This window comes from Notechis scutatus, chromosome Z (genome assembly GCF_049901735.1).
Source record: "Notechis scutatus isolate UNSWTSFEM ecotype Mainland chromosome Z, rNotScu1.2, whole genome shotgun sequence".
NCBI classification, from domain to species: Eukaryota; Metazoa; Chordata; class Lepidosauria; order Squamata; family Elapidae; genus Notechis; species Notechis scutatus.
The window spans coordinates 67,786,942-67,808,567 of NC_142025.1; the positions used below are offsets into that span (position 1 = coordinate 67,786,942).

At 41.2% G+C, this 21,626-nt stretch overlaps 1 protein-coding gene across 3 annotated transcripts in view; it reads right to left on the minus strand.

The window, feature by feature from the left end:
• Positions 1 to 21,626, minus strand: part of AMPH (amphiphysin) — a 172,244-nt gene that overhangs the window by 61,442 nt on the left and 89,176 nt on the right. For all 3 annotated transcript variants that reach the window (XM_087947664.1, XM_026674838.2, XM_087947665.1), the window contains exons 5-9: positions 17,164 to 17,259; positions 14,715 to 14,822; positions 12,765 to 12,850; positions 12,104 to 12,179; positions 4,004 to 4,086 (exon numbers count right to left, since the gene is read on the minus strand). In XM_087947664.1, coding sequence (XP_087803790.1) covers positions 4,004 to 4,086; positions 12,104 to 12,179; positions 12,765 to 12,850; positions 14,715 to 14,822; positions 17,164 to 17,259 — 449 coding nt within the window. The remainder of the gene's footprint in view (positions 1 to 4,003; positions 4,087 to 12,103; positions 12,180 to 12,764; positions 12,851 to 14,714; positions 14,823 to 17,163; positions 17,260 to 21,626) is intronic.

A 21,626-nucleotide genomic window follows, 5' to 3' on the forward strand; every position in this document is an offset into this window, starting at 1 on the left:
CGGGGCGGAGCCGGTCGAGGTGCGATCGTAGTTTCCGCCCCATAAGAAGTTCGGCGGGCGTTTTGTTGGTAACGCTGTGGGGCGTGATGTGCTGCAACAATAAAATCCGATTGATTTTCTCATCGATGTTTCCGAATTCCATTTTGTGGAGGGTCTTTTTTACAAACTGTACCATGCGCTCTGCACGCCCGTTCGCCGCAGGGTGCGCGGGCGAGGTCAGCGCATGGCGGATGCCGCAGTCAGCAAGATATTGTTCAAATGGTAATGCTGTGAACTGTGGGCCGTTATCCGAGACGAGGACGTCCGGAAAACCATGTGTGGCAAATAACCTGTTTAATTTGCTGATAACTGAGTCCGTTGTAGTTGTGCTCATTCGATGGATCTCGAGCCAATTGGAATAGGCATCGACTGTAATAAGGAAAGTGTGCCCTTTTGTAGGCCCCGCAAAGTCAATATGGATACGGGACCATGGTCCTCTCGGAGTTTCCCATTCGGTTGGGCTTGCTTTAGGTGGGGCGTTGCTGACGTCTTGGCAACGTTGACAAGTAGCGACCCAGGCCTCGATTCTTTTGTCGATTCCCGGCCACCCAGGGAATGGACCAGGTGTTGCACTACCGGCACTGGATACGCACTTTGCTGAAGTGCGTGGTTTAGGGTGGCCCGGTAGTCTCCGCAAATTCTCAGTGACCCATCAGGCTTGATAGGCGTCACTATTGGGGTTTCCCATCGGGCGTGGTCGGTGGGTTCCAGCACGCCCTGTTCTATTAGCTTATCGAGTTGTTCATCGATTTTAGGTTTCAGGGCGAACGGCACCTGACGCGGCTTAAGGCGGATGGGTGCTACCTCTGGGTTCAAGTTAAATGAGATCGGGGTCCCCTTGTACTTGCCTAGTCCGTTCGCGAAAACGTCTTGGAATTCTTGCACGAGGGCTTCCTCCCAATCGTTGCTCTCGGCACGGTGGACTCCGGCTACAGTGATTCCAAGCGGTCTGAACCATTGAAGGCCTAAAAGACTAGGCCGGTCACGGTCCACGACAGTCAGTGGCAGTGCGACAGTGCGGTCCTTGAAAGAGACCTGGAATCGGCGGGACCCGACAACGGGAATTCGGTTACCCTGGTAATCTTTGAGGATAACCCTTTGAGGGTTTAGGTCTTGGCGGCGAATCGTCGGAATGAGCTGTTGAAGCGTCTTCCAGGACACCATCGAGAGGGATGATCCTGAGTCCACCTCCATTACACAAGGTTTGTTTTCGATAGCAACCTCTACTCGGATTTTCCCAGCATCAAGGGATGTAGCGTGGCCTATGGTAATTGTTTGGTGGGTCTCTTCCGCCCTGGTTTCTTCACGCCTGGTGGAAGTGGTGGACGGTTTGTTTCTGTAGGAGTGGCTTCCACATTGGTGATTCAGTTTGTCTCGGGGTGTGCCGAAGAATCCTGAAGACTGGTATTCGGCCTGTCGGGGTTTGGAGTTTTGTTTGCTTCTGCAAACCTTTGCGATGTGACCTCTTTTCCCGCAAACGCGGCAGAGTGCGTCGAGGAATTTGCAGCTGGATCGTGGGTGATTCGCTCCACACCCTGCACACGGTCGAAGTGAGCATTGTGTGGACTGGTCTCGATCCGTTCGGAGTCGGTTGACCTCTTCCTCATCGCTATCTGACGGGGATTCTAGGTCTTTGTGGTGAGTCGATACCGGGTGTCTCTCTGTGTGAGGCGAGGTATCTTTGGTGAGTTGACGTAGCGGTGCGTTGGTGCGGCGCATTCGGGCTGCCGACTTTTTGGTCGCCTCTGCTGCAGTGGCTTCTTTGAGGGCATTGGTGAGGCTGATGTCCCCCTTAGCCATAATTTTGCTCTGGATCGTGCCGTCTTCTAGGCCCAGAACCAGGCAGTCTCGGAGGGCTTCTTCTAAATCAGAGAATCCGCAGAGGCCTCCAAGGTTTCGGAGGTCTGCGATGTAGTTGGCAAGGCTTTCACCTTTCCGTTGGTCCCTCTGGTAATATTCGTGTCTTCTGACTAAGGTTGGCACGATGGGCGCGTAGTGAGCCCGTAGCAAAGGCTCGAGGACGTCCCAGTCCATCTCTTTTACTTCGGCTGGCTTGGCAAGTGATTTTGCCATTTTAAACACGGTAGGCCCGCGGTGAGTTAGAAATATAGCTCTTTTTTGCGGTTGTTGCATCTTTCAAATTGTTGGTCTCCAGAAACATCTGGAACCTATCCATGTACGACTCCCAGTCTTCGGTTTCTGGGTTGAATGGAGCGGGTGGTACGGCACCGCTGGCCATGTTGCCGTTGATGGTGCGTGTTCGACCATGTGCTCTGTGTGTTGCTCTGTAGATCAGTCAGCTCTCCGGTCTCCGCATCCCATCCTCGTCGCCAGTGTTATGTTTGGAGAGTAAGGGAGACCAGACATCTGACCAGGGACTTCAACTCTTTATTAACAGTAAATAGAACAGAACAGAGAAGACTATGGGTAGCAGTAACCCCTTTTATAGGGTTGGCTGCTACCCTATTAACCAATACTAAGTGCATCAAGTTTAAACTAATAACCAATAAGAAGTGTCCTAAGCTTGGCCAATCAGGGCCTTGTTATGAACCAATCCTTGTTCATTGTTTAAGGACCAATCAAATGTGCAGGCTTCCAAAACCTGCTTTGCATGTAGGCTTAGTAATTTTATTCATTCACAACAGTTTCAGTACTGGAAAAAGTTCAATGAGGAAATAAAAGCTTGCATCTAGCTAGCACCTACAATAAGTACATTTTGCCTTTAGCAGGTGGACACATTCTGTTATTTTTGAACCCTGTCTAATGTAGACCAGTAACAACAAGTTTCTTCTGACTCAGCTTTGATTCCTGGTGATTTCATGAATACATTCATCCAGTTTTCTTGGCAGTTTTACCAAAGTATCATTTTTCCAGATGATTTCTGGCCTCCCAATCTATAGCAGTCATTGATCAGAGCCTAGATATCTCCTGCAATCATATAACCAACCACAGTTCTTACCAAGATCCTTCAGTTCTTAAGACTAATTGAGCAAACTGAGGGAACCATGAAATTACCATCTCAATTAGAAGGCTAAATTGTATGAATTAACCAATGATCACCTCAAGAATTGCAGTTACAGGTAAGAGGTTAATTCTTTTTTTATCACGAATGAGCTCTATACCAAAGGAGTTTCTGGTTGCAATCAAATGACCAAAGAAAGGAGAATCCTTCTAGGAGCAGTATCTCTCTGAGAAATCCAAATTATACTGCTGGATTAGGGTGGAAGATTGAATCTCATTGCCAAAATAACTTAGACAGAAGAACATCTTAAAGGAAGTTTGCTGAAATTACTTTGATAAGAGCCCTGCCTAGTATTGGTGGAAGGGGTTATTTCCACCAAACTCTAGAAGCTTCTCTGTCCAGGCACAAAACCCACATTTGGAAATTAGAGACCACAATTCTCTCCCTGTAGGCTGCACTCATTTCTCAGCTGAATGCATTCTATCCATTTTGCATTCATTTATATTTGTTACAAAAAGGAATATGAAAATTGCATTTGAATATTGCATATGCATATTACAATTATTATTTTTCAGAAAACAATACATTATCTTCAAATACAGCACACATATATAGCTTTATATTTATTTTAGTTCCTTTGAACTGTCAAAATTTGGGGAACTGAGAATCCAGATAATAACTGCACACTGAACTGCACATGAACTGGAAATTACCAGTGGAGTCAGTTTGCATTGGAATTGGCAAATAATGGGTTCCTTAATCATCTCTCGTAAATATCCATCCTTTTTCCAGTGCAACATATAATTTACTTTTACAAAATTATATTGAATTTCTAACAACTAAAGTGTCCTTTTAATGCACAGATAGATAATTCACTGATAGAAAAGATGAACACACATATTCAATAAACATTTTTTACTATCAACTTATTTATTTTACTCTGTCTAATAACCAGATCATATTATTTGTACATTTAGCTGCAGTTTGATAAAAGATTTTTACCTGGGTGCCCCAAGGATTGTGAAGGCCTTGTCAGCATGCTGTTCTCCCAATTTAGTTATCACCTCATAAAGTTTGTGGCAGAGCTGAGGAGAAAAATCACCACAACAAAACTGTCATTTTAACAAAGCTACTTTGGTAACGGTGGAGGGAAATAACACTGTTAATTTTTGTTTCCAGACAATGGAACTAAGGTTAAACACAATTTCAAATATGGGACATTATCACCGTCACACATATTACACAAATGCAAAATTTCACACTTAATACTTATAATATACCAAATAATAATTTGTTTGCTGGGATGAATCAGTGAAAAAAATGAAGGAGAAAAAGGGTTTATAAATGCTTGGTGTCATTTATAGAAATCAGGATAAAGACAAGATGCTTTTCAGATTTAGCACCTTTGGGTTATGAAGCTCAAGTTATGGTTAGATAGGGTGCTTTAATCAACTATAAAATCTAACAAAATCTGTTACAATTATATTATCTACAGTAGAAAAGGCTAGGGAAGCAGCTATCTGAGAGTTCATGAGTACAGGGAGTGGGCTCCCTCTTACTGTCTAGTTCCTACACCACAGCTTCAACAAATTTGATTGCATGAAGTAGGGCTATGAACTTCCACATCTCTTTGTTGCTACATCTCATGGTTGTTAAGATATTTGTATCGCAGACACATTAGCCTATGCATGAACTTGGAACTATCTTGGAACAGCAACAGCACAGACAAATGGAGGGAATGAGAGTGTGCTGGCAGTATTACTTCTCCTTCTTATAGTATTAAATTGATTGTTGCAATAATAACCTGAATATGCACTAGAAGTGGAAGCCTTGGAGGTGTGGATACTTTTCTAGGAAACTGCTACCAGTCTTGCACTCATTTTCCTCCTCCTTTCTTGTGAAGTAATAAAGAAAATTAGCCTAACAAATTTGAGCAACAACTCCAAATGATCAGTGGCAGCAAATTAGATCATGAAATTACCATTGCCATGTAGTGTTCATCCAAATGTGTACAGCCAATATAACCTGTATGCCTAGGCCCTAGAAGATTTCACACATCTAAAATTTGAGGATAGCTTGTGCTGTGCTCATCAATGGATGTGTTCTATTGAGAAGAGAAGACGAAGATTAAATACTTGGGGATGACTGAAGAGGAGAGGAGATACTTTTATTGAGGTCATTCTTCTGATGCAGCATAGAAGGAACAACTAAATTGCACTCCAGTTACCTTTCTCCTGCCCATCCTGAAGTACCTTAACCCAGAGGGACCTTGATTCACGAGCTTTTTCATCATTGGGGAGCCTGTTGGAGAGATATGCTGTTGGGGGTCCGAGCCCCAAAAGCCCTACTTACACCTTTGGGCATATGACAAATTCAACCTTCTGTACAACTGATTTGAAGAAAAATTAAGGCCAACACAATAAATGGAATTTATTGCACTGGAATATATTTGGAAAGATCTTCATTGCATCAGATCTAAATATGCTTTCTTCTCCAGGGTTCAAATATGAAAATACAAAATTTAAATAGCTAGCACAAATCAACTATGATTCCTTGTAGAATTGTTTATGTGATATTTATAAAGCTGCTTTTACAGCTATTAATAGTTTGCAATAAATGTGGCAACTGCAGCTGAGAATGACTCCAATTTAATATTTAATGCAATTAACATTCAATCTACTAAGACAGAAAATAGATACATTGATAAAATAGATACCATAATTTAGTTAATCTGGTATTCAGTGAAGGACAAATTTAATCATGAGTCAGTGCTGCTATTAAGGCCTACTTTGTGGCAATAAAGGCAGTAAAGTATCAGTGCTTGTTTATTCTTATTGCATCTGCAGATTGCTCCCCTGCAGCCCTACTTTGTATGACACATGCTCTGTTGGGCATAGAGAAACTCTAACATGAATGTGGAGGAATTTTGTAGATTCTGTTGGATAAAATTGATTGGATTAATTCCTTGAGTGCTGGCCTTGTTCCAGGTCCAGGAAAGATGCCTGGAGAAAAGTCTTGCCAAGTTATCTGGAAACAGTTTGAACCAGAGAAAGTGGACAGCAGTGGATAGCAGTGTTCTATTGTTTGAAGGACTGCTACAAAGAAGTCAACTTATTTTCCAAAGCACAAGAAGGCAAGACGAGAAACAATGGATGGAAACTAATCAAGGAAAGAAGCAAACTAGAACCAAGGAGAATTCTAGAGAAACTTTCTAACAGTAAAAACAATTAACCACGGAACAGCTTATTTTCAGAAGATGTGGATACTTTATTACAGGAGGTTTTTAAGAAAAAACTGGACAACCATTTGTCTCAAACTGTATAGGATCTCCTACTTGAGCAGGAGGTAGGATTAGAAAACCGCCAAGGTCCCTTCCAGCTTTATTCTGATTGATAGACAGCTACACCAATTTGATGCAACAAAACAATATATTTAAAACTATCAAATAATATCTGTATATCTCCGGTCAAAATCTAACTAATCTGCGAATTTAGATTACCCTAAATTGGAATTCCCCAACATTACCACCTTTGTGGACCAGTGGAGGAGGGAGAGGGGATGATCCTGCACAAGTGGCGGACAAGTGCACACATGCATGTGAAACTCCATTGCATGAACAATGGAGACACGCACCGACTGCTCGCGCAAAGGGAGTGTGCGCTTGCCTGCTGCTTGTGCAAGAGAGGATGCATGTGCGCACACACATTGCCACAGCCTGGTTGCAATTGGCTCTGGGCTCAGTAATTGGCTGTGGCCCGGGAGTTGGGAATTACTGACACATATTGTATATATGTGTATTTTCAAACAAAAAAATCTCTGTGCCTATTAGATATGGAACTTCATTTTACTAACTGCATTAATCAGAAATTAGTTTATAAAATGATTGATTTATTGATTACGTGCCATCAAAACTGTGTCAACTCTTAACAAGCACACAGATTATCTCTGTGATGATCTGTCTCCAAACCTGTCCTTTAGGCCTTCTAGTAATGCACCAATTCCCCTTGTAACTGAATCCAGACATTTTTTCCTCTTTCTGGAAAAGAGAAGAGAATGACCAAGAGAATGTTGGTCATTCTCTTTTCCAAGGCCTTCACAGCTTCTTTAATGCAGTGCTTTTCAACCTTTTCACAGATTGTACCACTTTTAGGATATGGCAATATTTGAGTACCATCAGTCACCTAGCAAAGTGTCAAAAACTTGACCAAAAAAAAGAAAGGAAAAAACTGATAAAGTACAGGTAGTGCTCGACTTACAACAGTTCACTTAGTTCAAGTGAAACAGTTCAAGTACAACAGTTCAAGGTTACAATGGCACTGGAAAAAAATGACACGGTCATTTTTCATACTTATAGCTGTTGCAGCATCTCCAGGGTAATGTAATTTATATTCAGATGCTTGGCAACTGATTCATATTTATGATGGTTGCAGTGTTTCTGGGTCATAAATTTGGTCATAGGTTGAGGACTATCTGTACATCCACCTATCACACTTTTAATGGGAATATTGTTCCTGTTTCTCTGACATTAATCTTTGCTTCTTCTCTCCCTCTGCTTGTCTCAAAAAAGCTTGTCCTCTTCTCTGTCTGTCTTTCTTTGTCCCTTCCTGCCATCTTTTTTTTCCTCTCCCTTTCCCATCAAAACCTCCTCCTTTTATACGATCTACTCTCTTAACCTTCCTCTTCCTTTTCTTTTTGGTATAACCCTAGCTGACACCTCCCCCCAAGGCTGCATGCTGCTATCGGAAGCGCCAATCAGCTGGGGCTGCATGCACAGACCTTGGATGCTCAGCAGAGACCTGGCAACACTGCAGCTCCAGCTGACTCTCCCACAGACCTGTGTGGCACTACTGCGACTTTAGCTCACCCTCCGCTACACTTTTTATGACATTTTTTACAGTGCTTTTCAACCGTCCATATGCGTACCACCTGCCAGATGCCAAAGTACCACCTATGGTACGTGTACCACGGATTGAAAAGCACTGCTCTGCTGAATGCGTATGGCTTATTTATTGACAGTTTCATATTTTTGCATAAGATTGATTACTAAATTGATACAAAAAGCAAAATCAATCTAAATATCTTAATTGTCAGTTCTAAAAGCTGTTTGTTACCTTGGTATTCTTTATATTTAACTGTAATTAAATATTTTTTTCATTATGTCCCTGGACTTTCATCACTATAGCTTTGCATTTTCGGCTATCAAAAAAGCATTATTAGCATAAGTCAGTGATGGCGAACCTTTTAGTTGTGGTGTGCTGAAAGTGCGCATGTGATAGCGCGCGCGTGTGCTGGCACCCACAATGCAATGTGCCTCCCGTGCACGCACACGCAGCACTCCCGCCCCCTTACCCCTTGTGTTTGCACATGCCTCCCAGCTGATTTTTGGCCTATTTGAGGTTGTTTTCACCCTTCCAAGGCTCGAGGGAAGCCTCTTCAGCTTCAGAGGCCGAAAAAAATGGGTCTTCCGGAAATACCAGAAGTGCCCATTTTCAGCCTCCGGAGGGTCTCTCTCTCGGGGGAGGCTGTTTTCACCCACCCGAAGGCTCGAGTGAAGCCTCGGGAGGCTAAAAATGGGTCTGTTTCAGCACTTCCGGTATTTTTGGAAGGCCCATTTTTCAACCTCCCGAGGCTGAAGAGGCTTCCCTTGAACCTTGGGAGGGTGGAAAATAGCCTCCCCCAAGCTCCAGAGGCCACCTGGACACTGAAAACGGGCACTTCTGGTATTTCCGGAGGGCCCATTTTTCAGCTTCCCGAGGCTGTAGAAGCTTCCCTCGAGCCTCAGGAGAGGGAAAATGGCCTCAAATGGGCCTAAAATCAGCTGGGAGGTGCATGCATGCACAGTGCAGGTAAGTTTGGCTGGGGCTCACATGCCTGCACAAATGGATCTGCGTGCCACCTGTGGCATGCGTGCCATAGGTTCACCATCACAGGCATAGATTATTCATGTTTTTTTCCTTTACTTTTAAAAGCATGCCCATTTCTTTTCAATCTAACCTCTCTCCCAAATATATCATATTGATTGAATAAATAAAGTGAGAGTATATGTCACCATGTCTTACTTTTTTGCTGACCAGGAGCCAGTCTCCTTTACTATGTTGTTCCCAATTGTTTCTTCCTGATCTGTGTATAGCTTTTGCATGAGGACAATCAGACGTTCTGGGATTTCCCATTTCCTTACCAACTGCCCAATTTGACATTCTCAACAAGATCAAAGTAAACAATGTTCTAAGTTCCTTTTATGTTTTATCTCCATCATCATAGCTATTGCAATGTGTATATGTAAGTAGAAATAGTTTGGTACAGATGTACCTTTCACACAGACCTGGTATCTGTGTATAAATTATCATTAATGAGAGATTTATTTTTAGGTACAAGGGTACAGAATGGATAGGAGTGGTGTAGAGCTCTAGTGCTTAAGATGCTTGCCTCCCATTTGGAAGATGAGAGTTCAATTCTAAGTAGTGGCAGGAATTTCTTTCCTAGGGTAGAACCCCCCGCTGTGAACTATATGTGGCATCAGGAAGGGCATCCATCCTGTAAACATTCAGCTCCATTGAGTTGCCTCAACTCTACCCTGAATTAAATGATTACATGATTATAAAAGGGGGTGGGTTTTTTAATATATAGAATGGATTAAATATTAAAGCCATGCATAAAACTCAAATTACTGCATTTTCTACTATGGAAAGAAACATTATAATGGCCTCCATAGTTTCACAGCAGGAATGTATTTCAGTATTTTATATAAGATTTCATGATGTGGTATTATTGATACATGTATTAAGTCTAAAATTCTATTTGAGAAAAGAGAGCTACAGGTAGTTCTCGACTTATGATCAGCTGTTTACGAACCATTTGAAGTTATGATAATGCCTCAAAAGCTATTTATTACCCAGTTCCCTCTCCCCATCAGGTTCCCATAAACCTTGGGCCTGCTTCCCACTTTACTGGATCCCATACCTTCTCCTCCACCCTCTCAATCACCCAATGTATACTTACCTTTGGAAGATCTCTGGAGCTCCCCAACTTGCATTAATGTGGCACAACCCCAGAAGTGGGCACCATTTTCACAGCATCTGCAATTAATTGTGCCAGTTGCCTCCATAATCATATCATGTAGCCTGCAGGGATCCCAAGGAGGGTGGAGGGGCCTGTTCTCCCTCCTCAACATGAGTTCTATCCCTTATGTTCCTGAGGCTGCATGGTGCAGTCCCAGAAAATGGTGTTTCTGAGACTATGCCATACAGTCTAGGGAGAATGAAAGATGGAGTGGCCTGCTCCCCTTCTCCAACATGAACTCCAAAGCTTTGGAGATTTACAAAATCAGTAGTTCCTGCACACAGTCATTCAAGCCCTAATCATCTCATGGCTGGACTACTATAACACACTCTATATGGGGCTACCCTTGAACAGCATTTGGAAGCTACAGCTGGTACAGAGTGCAGTGGCACAGGCAATGCTGGGGTCCCAAGGGTGACCAATGTAACATCACTGCTCCGCGAGCTGCACTGGCTGATGGTTTACTTCTGGGTGCAATTTAAGGTGTTCGTAATAACCTTTAAAGCCTTTCATTTAAAGCCAGATTACTTGAGGACCTGTCTCATTGGGATTGGCCCACACCACCCATGCCAGCAAAAGAGGCATATTGCAGGCCCCATTGGCTAGGGTATTCTGGCTGGTAGAGTCCAGGAGAAGAGCCTTTTTTGCTATTGCCCCTCTACTTTGGAACATCCTGACTCCTGGAGTGAGGTCTGCTCCAACTCTCCTGATCTTGTGCATGAGCTCTGCCAGTTGAGTTGGAGCTCCAGAAAAGGAGCTTCATGTTGAAGGTGGTTGACAGATTAATATTGGATCATACCTGCTAATCCTATTCACCCATCCCCATTTTTACCTACTGTATTTTATATTTTTATATTTTGGAATATTTTATTCATGTAATTTTATCTTTTAATATTGTAAACTTCCCAGAGTTACCCTGTAGTAAGATAGGCAGACAAATAATTATTAAGTAAATAAATGGTAAGTGACAGATTGGAGGTTGGGAGTGTGGTCCACTTACTTTCTGCAGATATTCAAATCTTTGGAGAGCCACATATGATAAGTGCATGATGGGTGATGGGGGTGAAAAGGAAGGCATGGGATTTGATGGAATGGGAAAGCAGGCCCAAGGCAGGAAGATTCTGAGGGCAGGAAATACAACACAAGGTACCTCAGGAGGTAGAAGAGTCTTAGGAGACTTTGGGTAGGTAAGTTGGGCCTCTCCCATATCTGAGGCACCCCATGCTCCATTTAGTAATTCACATAGTCAATTAATTATTGCATCAGGGAAAGCAGAGAGATTTGTTAAGTGAGGTGATTGTGACTTGCAACCATAATAGCAGGCTCCATTACAGTCATAAGCCGAGGGCTATCTGTAATCTAGGCTGACATTTGTGATCATCCTAAAAAACTCACCTTGCTCTATTATACTAAGTTCCGAATCATTCACAGGTTTTTTTTTAGCTTGAGAAGCAGAAGTCTTCTCTTAAATTCCAGTTGATGAAAGCTTACTTGTTTTATTATTATCATATCACCCAGTAAGTTCCCATTCATTCATTCTACATGAGTGTCAATCTCAAGCATATCTCAAGCATATCACTCTAGTGGCTAATAGAAAAAAAAACCAAGATTAAAAAAACAACAAAGATAAGAAATTGATATAAAAAAAGAACCAGCATAGGCAAGATACAACACAGGCAACAACAAAGTCAAGGAATCAACTTAACAAACGATGATTATTGCTATAATAATTTTAGCATTAGTCTAGTCTACAATAATTATAATTAGAGCAATAAGTTTAATCACAAAAAGATATTGCTGCAGTTAGCAATACCAATAGCCCTTAGACTTTACATGCTTTATAGCCCTCTCTGAGCAGTTTTATAGTCAGCATATTGCCCCCAAAAATCTGGGTCCTCATTTTACCAATCTTGGAAGGATGGAAAGCTGAATCAACCTTTACAGATTAAATATGTATTTATTGACAGCTTTATATTTTATACCTTCTTCCTTACTTTTACACTGCATTTATCTATATCTATATCTCTCTATGTATTTACTCACCAAAGCTATTTCTTTATGAAATTTGGCTTCAAGACTGGAGATATTTTTAAACGTGTTCACATAGAAGCCCACACGCCTAAGTAGAAATGACAGGTAAAGATGAAAAGTTTGTAAAGAAAGAAAGAAAAAAATGAGAAACTGCTTATTGTATATGGACACAGCACATTTTATTCTTATTCAAAGAATCCTGAAAATGTAAAACTTATATAATTTACATGTATAACTTGAATGGGCAAACAACCTCTTTTTTTGCAAATTTCTAGCATGATATTAAACTTAAGCTTTCTTTAGATACATTTATCTCCATAGTGTAGATCCCTATTGCTTGGGCTTGCTCTACACACAATGGACAGTGAAACATATTTGGAAGCACAAGGTTTGCCCTTTTGTTTTCATTATTTTTGTTTGTTCCCTCATTGAGTTAGATGTCTCCAACACTTAATGAAAATAAAATTAAGATTTAGTTTCTCAAAAAGCTCCACTTTTGAATCATAGTTACTTAGTTCACTGTGCTAATAAGAAAATGACTGTTAGAACAGCCAATGAATTTTTCTAAGGGTACAAAGATGCCATTAAAAGATCATAGAGAAACTACAATTTATTTTTTTAAAAGCTTTGGGGAAATAAAAAGATGAAGCACATAACTTTCCAAACAATATACCTTGACCATAAAGATGGTAGTTCTTCTTGCAAATCAGTGTTAAATTCTTCAAATACCTTCTGTGCTTTCTGAAACTCTTCTTCTGCCTACAACAAAGTGAAATACCTAGCAAACTTTTTTGGGGAAAAAAGAAACAAAACAGTTCTGAACAATACAACATATTATTCCTGGTGGGATTTCTTTGGGTTTGTACTCCTTTTAAGGACAAAAGCAGTCAGTCTCAGAGCTTAATGCAGAGGTTGACTGTTTTTTCAGATGCCTGGTACCAAACAAAAAGAAAAAAGAAAATTAAAGAATCTTAAATTTGATGAGATTTTTTTTGTTAAAATACCCTGAAGATCTAATGAGATTCCAGCTTCCTTGCTTTAATCTGAATGAATTTAAGACTTACTCATTATTGTATAATGTCAATAATTTTTAATTTTTCTTAAATTGCTGATAATTTTTATTATACTAGGGGGTATATTGGTATATTGGTAATGTGACTCAGAATATGAATAGCTTATTACTGCCTTCATTGCACTTAGCTGAAGTTGTTGAGTTTAAAGCTAAACCTAAATTTTAGGGACACCATACAACCAAGCCTTTAAAAAGAAAAAGCTACTGTTTTAAATGTCCTGATTCAATATCATAACAAATGTGCAATTGTGCATGTGTTAGTCACTTATCCCTTCTTTCTCCATTCCCAATCCCTTAAAATAAGTGGATGGCAATAAAGCTTTAATGAGAAAATGTCATTTAATGCCTATGGGAACTTTTTAAAAGAAAGCTTACAGTCCTATCAAATGGGATTTTCTTTCTTTCTTTTTTGCAGCAGAAATCATAGCTGTAAAGGAAAACATTAAGCCTTCTCTTCCAGTATACTACCATTCTTATAAAAGTTATTCGTTCTCTTCACAACTGTAACTATTTAAAACAGGTCAGATCAAAATACTATGCATCCTAAGGCTGCACAGCAAATGATGCTTTTACTTCCATTATCAAAGTAAAGAGCATCCCCAGCCAATCATTTTGAAATCTGATACAGAAATCTTGAAACACATATCTATCCCTCTCAAGCACTAAATACAACTTTAATTAATTAATCACTTAGTAGGAAAGTAGAGCAAAAATAAAGTGACAATCTTCAAATTTCCTCTTTGCTGTAAGAGAGAACCAGTCTTCTGTAATCTTATTTGAAAACTAAAAAAAAAAAAAATCCCGCAGATATCTAATTCACACCTATGCTAAATTTTTCTGACATTAATCTGTACAGGTTTTATGAAGTCATCAGTTATATTTGATTTAATATGTGATGATACTTTGATATAACTCCAAGAGCTTTATCAGCTTTTGCTAACATATTGTCATTTGTAAGCATTGGATTATAACTGTCCTACTTTCCCAAAATTAAACAGAGTCCTATTAGCACTAGGACAGAAATCACAAAGGGATTTCAGCAGTGTAGGCTGGGCTGAAAAACTGAAAAACAATGAGAAGTTTGTTAAGACTGAAGACAGTAACTTTTGTACTACGGCCAAGGAAATGGGTGTACCAGGAGTAAAGCTCCTTTAAGGAAAAGACAATCTAATACATCCAGGAAGGACCTCCCACAAAATTATATCTGAATCTGTTTAAACTCAATAACACAGGGATGTGTCATCCACATACTGAATTAATTTCCAGAGCAATATTGAAGAGAAAATGTTATTTTATTTGGAAATGCTAATCCCAGAGGCATGATCTAGATGTCATTTATGGACATCTTAATTATTGGCTATCTGTGATATACTATCAATGTACTACAACTAGTGATATTTAACATGATTGGCTCATGCTAATATTGCAATATTGATAGCCCAAGCGAATGATAAAACACAACTTAACAGCACTAAACAGAGATTAATCTCATTCACTCCCTGCATGTCTTATAAAGATTATAATATTGTTGTATCTCTTTCTCTCTCTCACCTTAGAAATTCTCCCTTCATCTTTTCTTTTTGAACTTTGCAAAGCTTCCAGATGATGTCTTGCACTATCGTAGTCTACTAGCTTCCTGCTCCGCTTTGCAATGCGATTCTGTAAATAATGATATCCAAATCAAAAAATCACAATAAAAGGTAACTTTCCTGTTTTAAAAATATTATGAGTTTCTTCCATCACTTAAAAACTAAGCCAGTGTGGTGTATGTGAACTAGATTCAAGTCTCCTTTTTTTTTCATTCAGATGCCTAAATTATCACTTTCTCTCTCCCTAATATTCCTGGAAAAGTTGTTGTTATAAAACTAAAATGATAAGAGGCCCATAAATGTAGTTTTTGTTTTTATTTTTTAAAAAAATCCAGGCATGGAGATTATATTTTTCAAAGTGAAAACTCTTGACTAAAGAAAACACATCATTTCAAAAGCCACAGACTTTGAACTTTTAAAATTCCATATTTCTATTCAACATACAATTTAAAATTTGCTGCTCCAGACTTTATTGAAAACATATGAAATCTTCTCCAAATATTTTTTTTTAAAGCCTAAAAATTAAAAATGTTTTTATTGCATTTACTCATTTGTGATAAGGATTAAAATAGTACCACAATAAACTATGCAAAAGAAGGGAAACAATAGAATAATTATAATATTAAAAATTATACATTTAATTCTGAAATTAAATTCAAACAGAGCAGCAGTATGTTTTAGTAATGAAAGGTTTAGGTGTAATAATATATGGGAATGACCCTGGCAGATAGGAGAAAGAGCCACAGACTAGGCAATGGTCAGAGAAGAGGCAGTGGAGCCCACAGAAGGAATAGAAGCACAGCAAACATTTCAAAATAGGTCCTATCTAGTTTGGACTGTAAAGATTAGGGAGGAAAAGTGTATTTTCAGACTTGCAACAATTTGCTCATGTAGCCTTGCAATACAGATAGAGCTAGAGTATGCTTCTTGTTTTGCTCTACCTCAAAGTGCTGATACAAGAAGACAACTTTGTACTTATGATTAAAAAAAAAACCAAAGATGTTAAACACAAAACTCACTGACCATTCTTTGTGATTGAATCAGGTTGGTCAGTAAGGCAAATATAGTAATTGAAAGAAAAGGTAAAAACAATGTACTATTTCAAATGTCAGGAGAACATGCATGCCTTGACAAAGATATTTAGTTAATACAGTAAAGATTTAGCAATCCTAGCACAAAACATATAGCAAATCCTTTTATCAGTTTTGTTCCATGAATGTTCATGACAATCTAGAATGCTTTTATGAAAAATATTATTGGATAAACCAGAGGAATTATATAGCCAAACCACAAATAATTTATTTAGACTTAAAACAAGTCATGTTCCATTCACAAACTGCCCCCACCTCCAAAGAAATAAATGGTATATAAATCAGATTCTCATAGAGATGGTTTCAACTTCAAGTATTTCACGTATTTCATGAGAAGAGTACTACACTCCTCTGCTCGCAACAGAATACCCTATATCACCAGGCTTGAAATTTTGGCCTTGGACAAACTTGAACTACGCTGCCTACGGTTGGACTTAAGTGTAGTACACAAAATTATCTGCTACAATGTCCTACCAGTCAATGACTATTTCAGCTTCAACTGCAACAATACAAGAGCACACAACAGATACAAACTCAATGTTAACCGCTCCAAACTTTATTACAGAAAATATGATTTCAGCAACAGAATGGTCAATGCCTGGAATGCACCACCTGACTCTGTTGTTACATCCTCTAACCCCCACTCCTTTAACCTTAAACTATCCACTATTGACTTCACCCCATTCCTAAGAGGTCTGTAACGGGTGTGCGTAAGTACACAATTGTGCCTATCGTCCCTGTCTATTGTCCCCAATTATTTGTACCTATTTCCTGTATTCTTACTCATGTTTATACTTAAGCGATTGACAAATCAAATAAATAAATAAACTTTGATTTGGTTCAGGAGATAAATGTGATACACCTGGGACCGATACAAGGGGTCGGGAAATATTAGACTGCTATGTGAGTGGGGCAGAATCTCTGCTCTAATTTTCCACTCTCTGGAGTCCTGAAAATTGAGTGGATATCAGGCGCATTGCCATTCTTATTTAAGTATTTAAAAATTTAGTCACATCTTGTGCAAAGGCAAATCAAAACAATAAAACCATTTGTCTTCATCCCACCTAGAATCCCCAGTCTTATCAACATTTAAGGTTGAGGGTAACTTTCTAAGGGAGTGCCTTTTAGCCAGAGGGGTCAATATCCTTGTCTGTTTTCTGGTAATTATATATAAGCAGCTAGAAGAAAGCTTTTATAGAGTATTATGATGCACAAATAGAGGCTGGCAGGTCTAAGGTTCAAATTATCTGCCTTCCAAATAGAATATTTTTGCTTCTTTTGCTAAGCATTTGACATAAGACACATAGTGGCATGATATACCTTAATATCAGGAAACTGTCCCAAATATGTATCCAAAGTTAGTAATGACCCATCTACGAGCTTTTGGTGAAAATCTTCCCAAAGCACATCACATTTCTGTAGAGAAAGATGAAATACAATGAAAATACAGATTAAAAACAAAACAAAAAAAATATTAACACCTACAAACCCAAGTAGGCATTTTATCAACTCAAATGCCCAAAATTGAAAGAGAAACTCTGGTTTTTTGAATTTTAATGACATTTACCTTCACATTAATGTACCTAATATTATCAAAACAGTGGTGTTTTTCACTGTTTAGGACTGACCATGTTTTTTCAACATTAGTTCAAGAGATTGGAAAGTAGGAAAAGTATTTGGATATTGCTTATAAATTTCCATACTCATTTTTGCTATGTGCAAAATCAAAAATTCATTGTGGCCTAGAATATATTATGTATAATTGAAAAAACTCTGGTCTCATTTTCCTAAGGAGATCAAAGTTTATATCCAAGGTCACTTGTTCAAACATCAATAGGCACATTGGAAAATGTTAAAAGCTAGAAAGTTTCATTAATTATTGTTGCATCAATTCTTTTTTCAGTAAAAATAATTAAAATTGTCACCTAAGAAGTTTAAAATTAGAAATACATTGAGAATGGATACTGAAAATCAATGACATTTTACATTTCTCTGAACATTAGAACATACTATCTCTAGAATAATTGTGCATTAAATTGTTCTCAACAACTAATCAATGAAAAAGACATTTTGTCATTACCAATCCTTGGTAGCAAAATGATAAGTTGATGGCCTGTGAAAACCTGTTAGAAATTGGGTGTTGGTAAAAGTTACTGTGAACGCCATTTCTATCTATGCTGCAAGAGAGCCCAGGATGGGTTGACTCCTTCCTATGATGTCATTTAGCTGAGTCTGTACTAAGATATAAAAGCCAGCCCCCAGGAGAGACCCCAGCTTTGGCGAAGATACTTGACAGACTGAAAGGTGTATCTGAAAGCACAAATGAATACAGAAGTATGTCTTACCCTCTCTGGACGAATCAAGGGAGGGACTGGGCTCTCTTGCAGCATAGATAGAAAGGGCGTTCAGGGTAACTTTTACCAACGCCCATTCTCCTCCATGCTGCATTGAGAGCCCAGGATGGGACATACCAAAGCTTGCATGTCCACGGGCGGCTCATCACACCGACTGTGGAACCACTTGTTGAAGCACCCCGTTTGCTGAAGGCTGCAGTCACCGAGGCAAAGGCATCCAGACGGTAGTGTCTGATGAAATAAGACAGGGATGTCCACGTGGCCACACGACAAATCTCTTTCAAGGATGCTTGGGTCACCCAGGCAGCAGAAGTGGCTGCACTTCTGGTTGAGTGCGCCATCAGATCTCGGGGAACCGGACGGGCCGCAGCTTTGTAGGCCTGCTCAATGCAAGACCTGAGCCACCTGCTAATAGTAGAAGAGGCCTTGTGCCCCAAGTGAGAGGGGAAAAAGGAAACAAGCATGGCTTCCAACTTCCTGAAGGAGGAAGTGCGCTTAATATATATTCTAAGAGCCCTTCTTACGTCTAGTGGTGCCACTGCTGCTCTAAGTCATGGTGCGGGAGAGGACAGAAGTCAGGCAACACAATGTCCTGGGACCTGTGAAACCAGGTGTTAACTTTCGGAATAAATGAGGGGTCCAGATGGAGAACAACCCTATCATTGTGAAAGGAACAAAGGTCCTGTCTGATGGAAAGAGCAGCAAGCTCGGAAACCCTCCTGGCAGAAGTGATGGAAATGAGGAACACTAACTTCAGAGTCAGGAAACGGAGAGACACTGTTCTAAGGGATTCAAAGGAGGGCTTTGTAAGGGCATTAAGGACCCTATGAAGGTCCCAGGAACAATACCTGTGAATCACCAGTGGGTGCATGTTGGAAGCCCCTTTCAAAAACCTCCTGACTGAAGGATGATGGGATAAGGAAGGAAGAGAATCCCATGAAAGGACCGAGGAGAGGCCCGCAACCTGCCTGTGTAAGGTACTGGGGGGCAAGCCTTTCTCCAGACCATACTGAAGGAAGCTAAGAACTTCTTCCAACTGGGCTGAAGCAGGAGAGAGACCCTCCCTAAGGCACCATTGGGAAAAAGCCTTCCAGGTGGCATCATAGATGCGCCTTGTAGAAGGTTGGCGAGACACCAGGATAGTGAGGATGACCCTTTCTGGAAGATCAGCCTCCTCTAACCGCTGCCGCTCAAGTGCCACACGGTCAGCTTGAACCACTGGGGCTCTGGGTGGAGCAGGGCTCCCTGGTGGAGGGAGATTAGATGGGCTAGGATCCTCCAAGGAGAAGCCACAGATAGGTTGACCAGGTCCGCAAACCAGGGCCTCCTTGGCCAATAGGGTGCCTGGAGGAGGAACTCCACTTGTTCCTCCAACATCTTCCGAATTACTGCCAGAATGATGGGAAGCGGGGGAAAGGTGTAGACGAGACCCTTGGGCCATCTGCACCAAAGAGCATTGGTTCCCCTCCACTCCCTGGCAAGGAAACCTGGTAAAGAATCTGGTGACTTGGGCACTTTGAGGAGTGAAGAGATCTACTTCTGGTGTTCCGAATCTGAGGGAAAGGTCCCTGAATAGAGATGGAGGAATGGACCATTCTGCCTGGTCGACTAGGCTCCTGCTGAGCCAGTTGGCCTGGGAGTTGTCGACCCTGGAGATGTGGTCCACCAAGATCAACAACAGGTGTTTCTCTGCCCATAACCCCAACCATAGATCCTCTCTCATGAGGGCTTTGACATGAGCCTTTGCGGCCATGTTGTCCATAAGGACTAGAACATGAGAGCCGGTCACTGATTGCCTGAAATGCTTGAGAGCCAGAAAAATGGCTCTGAGCTCTAGTCAATTTATGGGAAGGGTCTGCTCTGACCTGGACCAAACACCCTGAGCTATCTGGCCCTGCATATGGGAACCCCAACCCAGGAGGCTGGCATCGGTGGTTATCACTAGCCTGTCTGGGTCCCTGAACAGGAGTCCCTTCCAGATTGACAGGGAACACCACCAATTGAGAGATCTCTGGATTTGTAGCGGGAGGGGACCTTGATGGATGAGTGGCTGGTTCCTGCTCATTGGTAGGGAAGCAGGAACCATTGGAGAGGTCGGGAGTGGAGCTGAGCCCACGGGAGGATGCCAATACAGGAGACCATCTTCCCCAGAAGTTTGGAGAGCAGCGACAGGGGGACAGTTTGATGTTGCTGGATCTGGCTGATGATCTCTGCAAGGCTCTTTCCACGAGCTGGGGACAGGAAAACCTGGCACGATGTGGTATCGATGACTGCTCCCAAGTGTTGCAATTTGGTTGTGGGAGAGAGCTGGCTCTTTTTGTTGTTGATGGAAAATCCGTGGCTCTGGAGACATGACAGGGTAATTTGCAGATCCCGATGGGCCACATGGATGGAAGAAGACAGCATCAAAATGTCATCCAAGTAGCATTGGATCCTCACTGGAACAGAACGCAGAGATGCCATCAATGCTGCCAGAACCTTTGTGAAGACACTTGGAGCTGATGAGAGGCCGAAGGGAAGTGCTTGATACTGGTAATGGGTATTCTGATAACAGAAATGGAGAAACTGGCAATCATGAGGCCAAATTGGGATGTGGAGGTAAGCCTCCATGAGACCAATGGAAGAGAGGAGGTCGCCCTCCCGAACGCTCTCTAAAATAGAATGCAGACTCTGCATTTTAAATCGCCTTATTTAAATCGCCTTGAGAAATTTGAGATCAAGGATGGCTTGCCACCCCTCCTCCCGAGGCTTTGGGAATGATGAAAAGGCGAGAGTAAAGCCCACGTTCCCATTGAGAGGGGGAACAGGTTGAATAGCCCTGATTTCAAGGTGTTGAATGGCCTGATTCATCAGGGCTTGCCTTGAAATGTCCTGAGAGACAGGACAGATCAAAAAAAATTCTGGGGGTGGTGTTGGGAAGTCCAACTTACCCTGACCTAATAGTGCTGAGCACCCAGGCGTCCGTCGTTGACTCCTCCCATTTGGAGGCAAAGAAGGCTAGGCGACCTCCGATGGGGGGGGGAGAACGAGGGATTACTTAGAGCGATGGAAGGAACGACCCCCTCCCCCCGAAAGGGCCGTTTACCAGTAGAAGATTGTTGCCTGCCAGATGCTTCTGCACATTGGTGGTGGCGTACGGCCTCTGAGAGCAGGGGAGGCAGGATGAGGTCTCCGCTCAAAAGGCAGGAGGGTGATAAGGAACTGGGCGATAATCGGCTTTCTTTCCAGAGGAAGAGAGAATTTTATGTTTATCTCTGGTTTTGATGAGATAAGGTTCCAGAGCATCGCCAAAAAGCTTATCGTCTGTGAATGGAACTGAAGCCAGCTTCCATTTTTGGCGTGACTCCACCTGCCAATTTCAGAGCCATAAAAGTCTTCTTGCTGCTACTAAAGATGCCATGGCCCTGGATGCAAATTTGGCAGAATTGA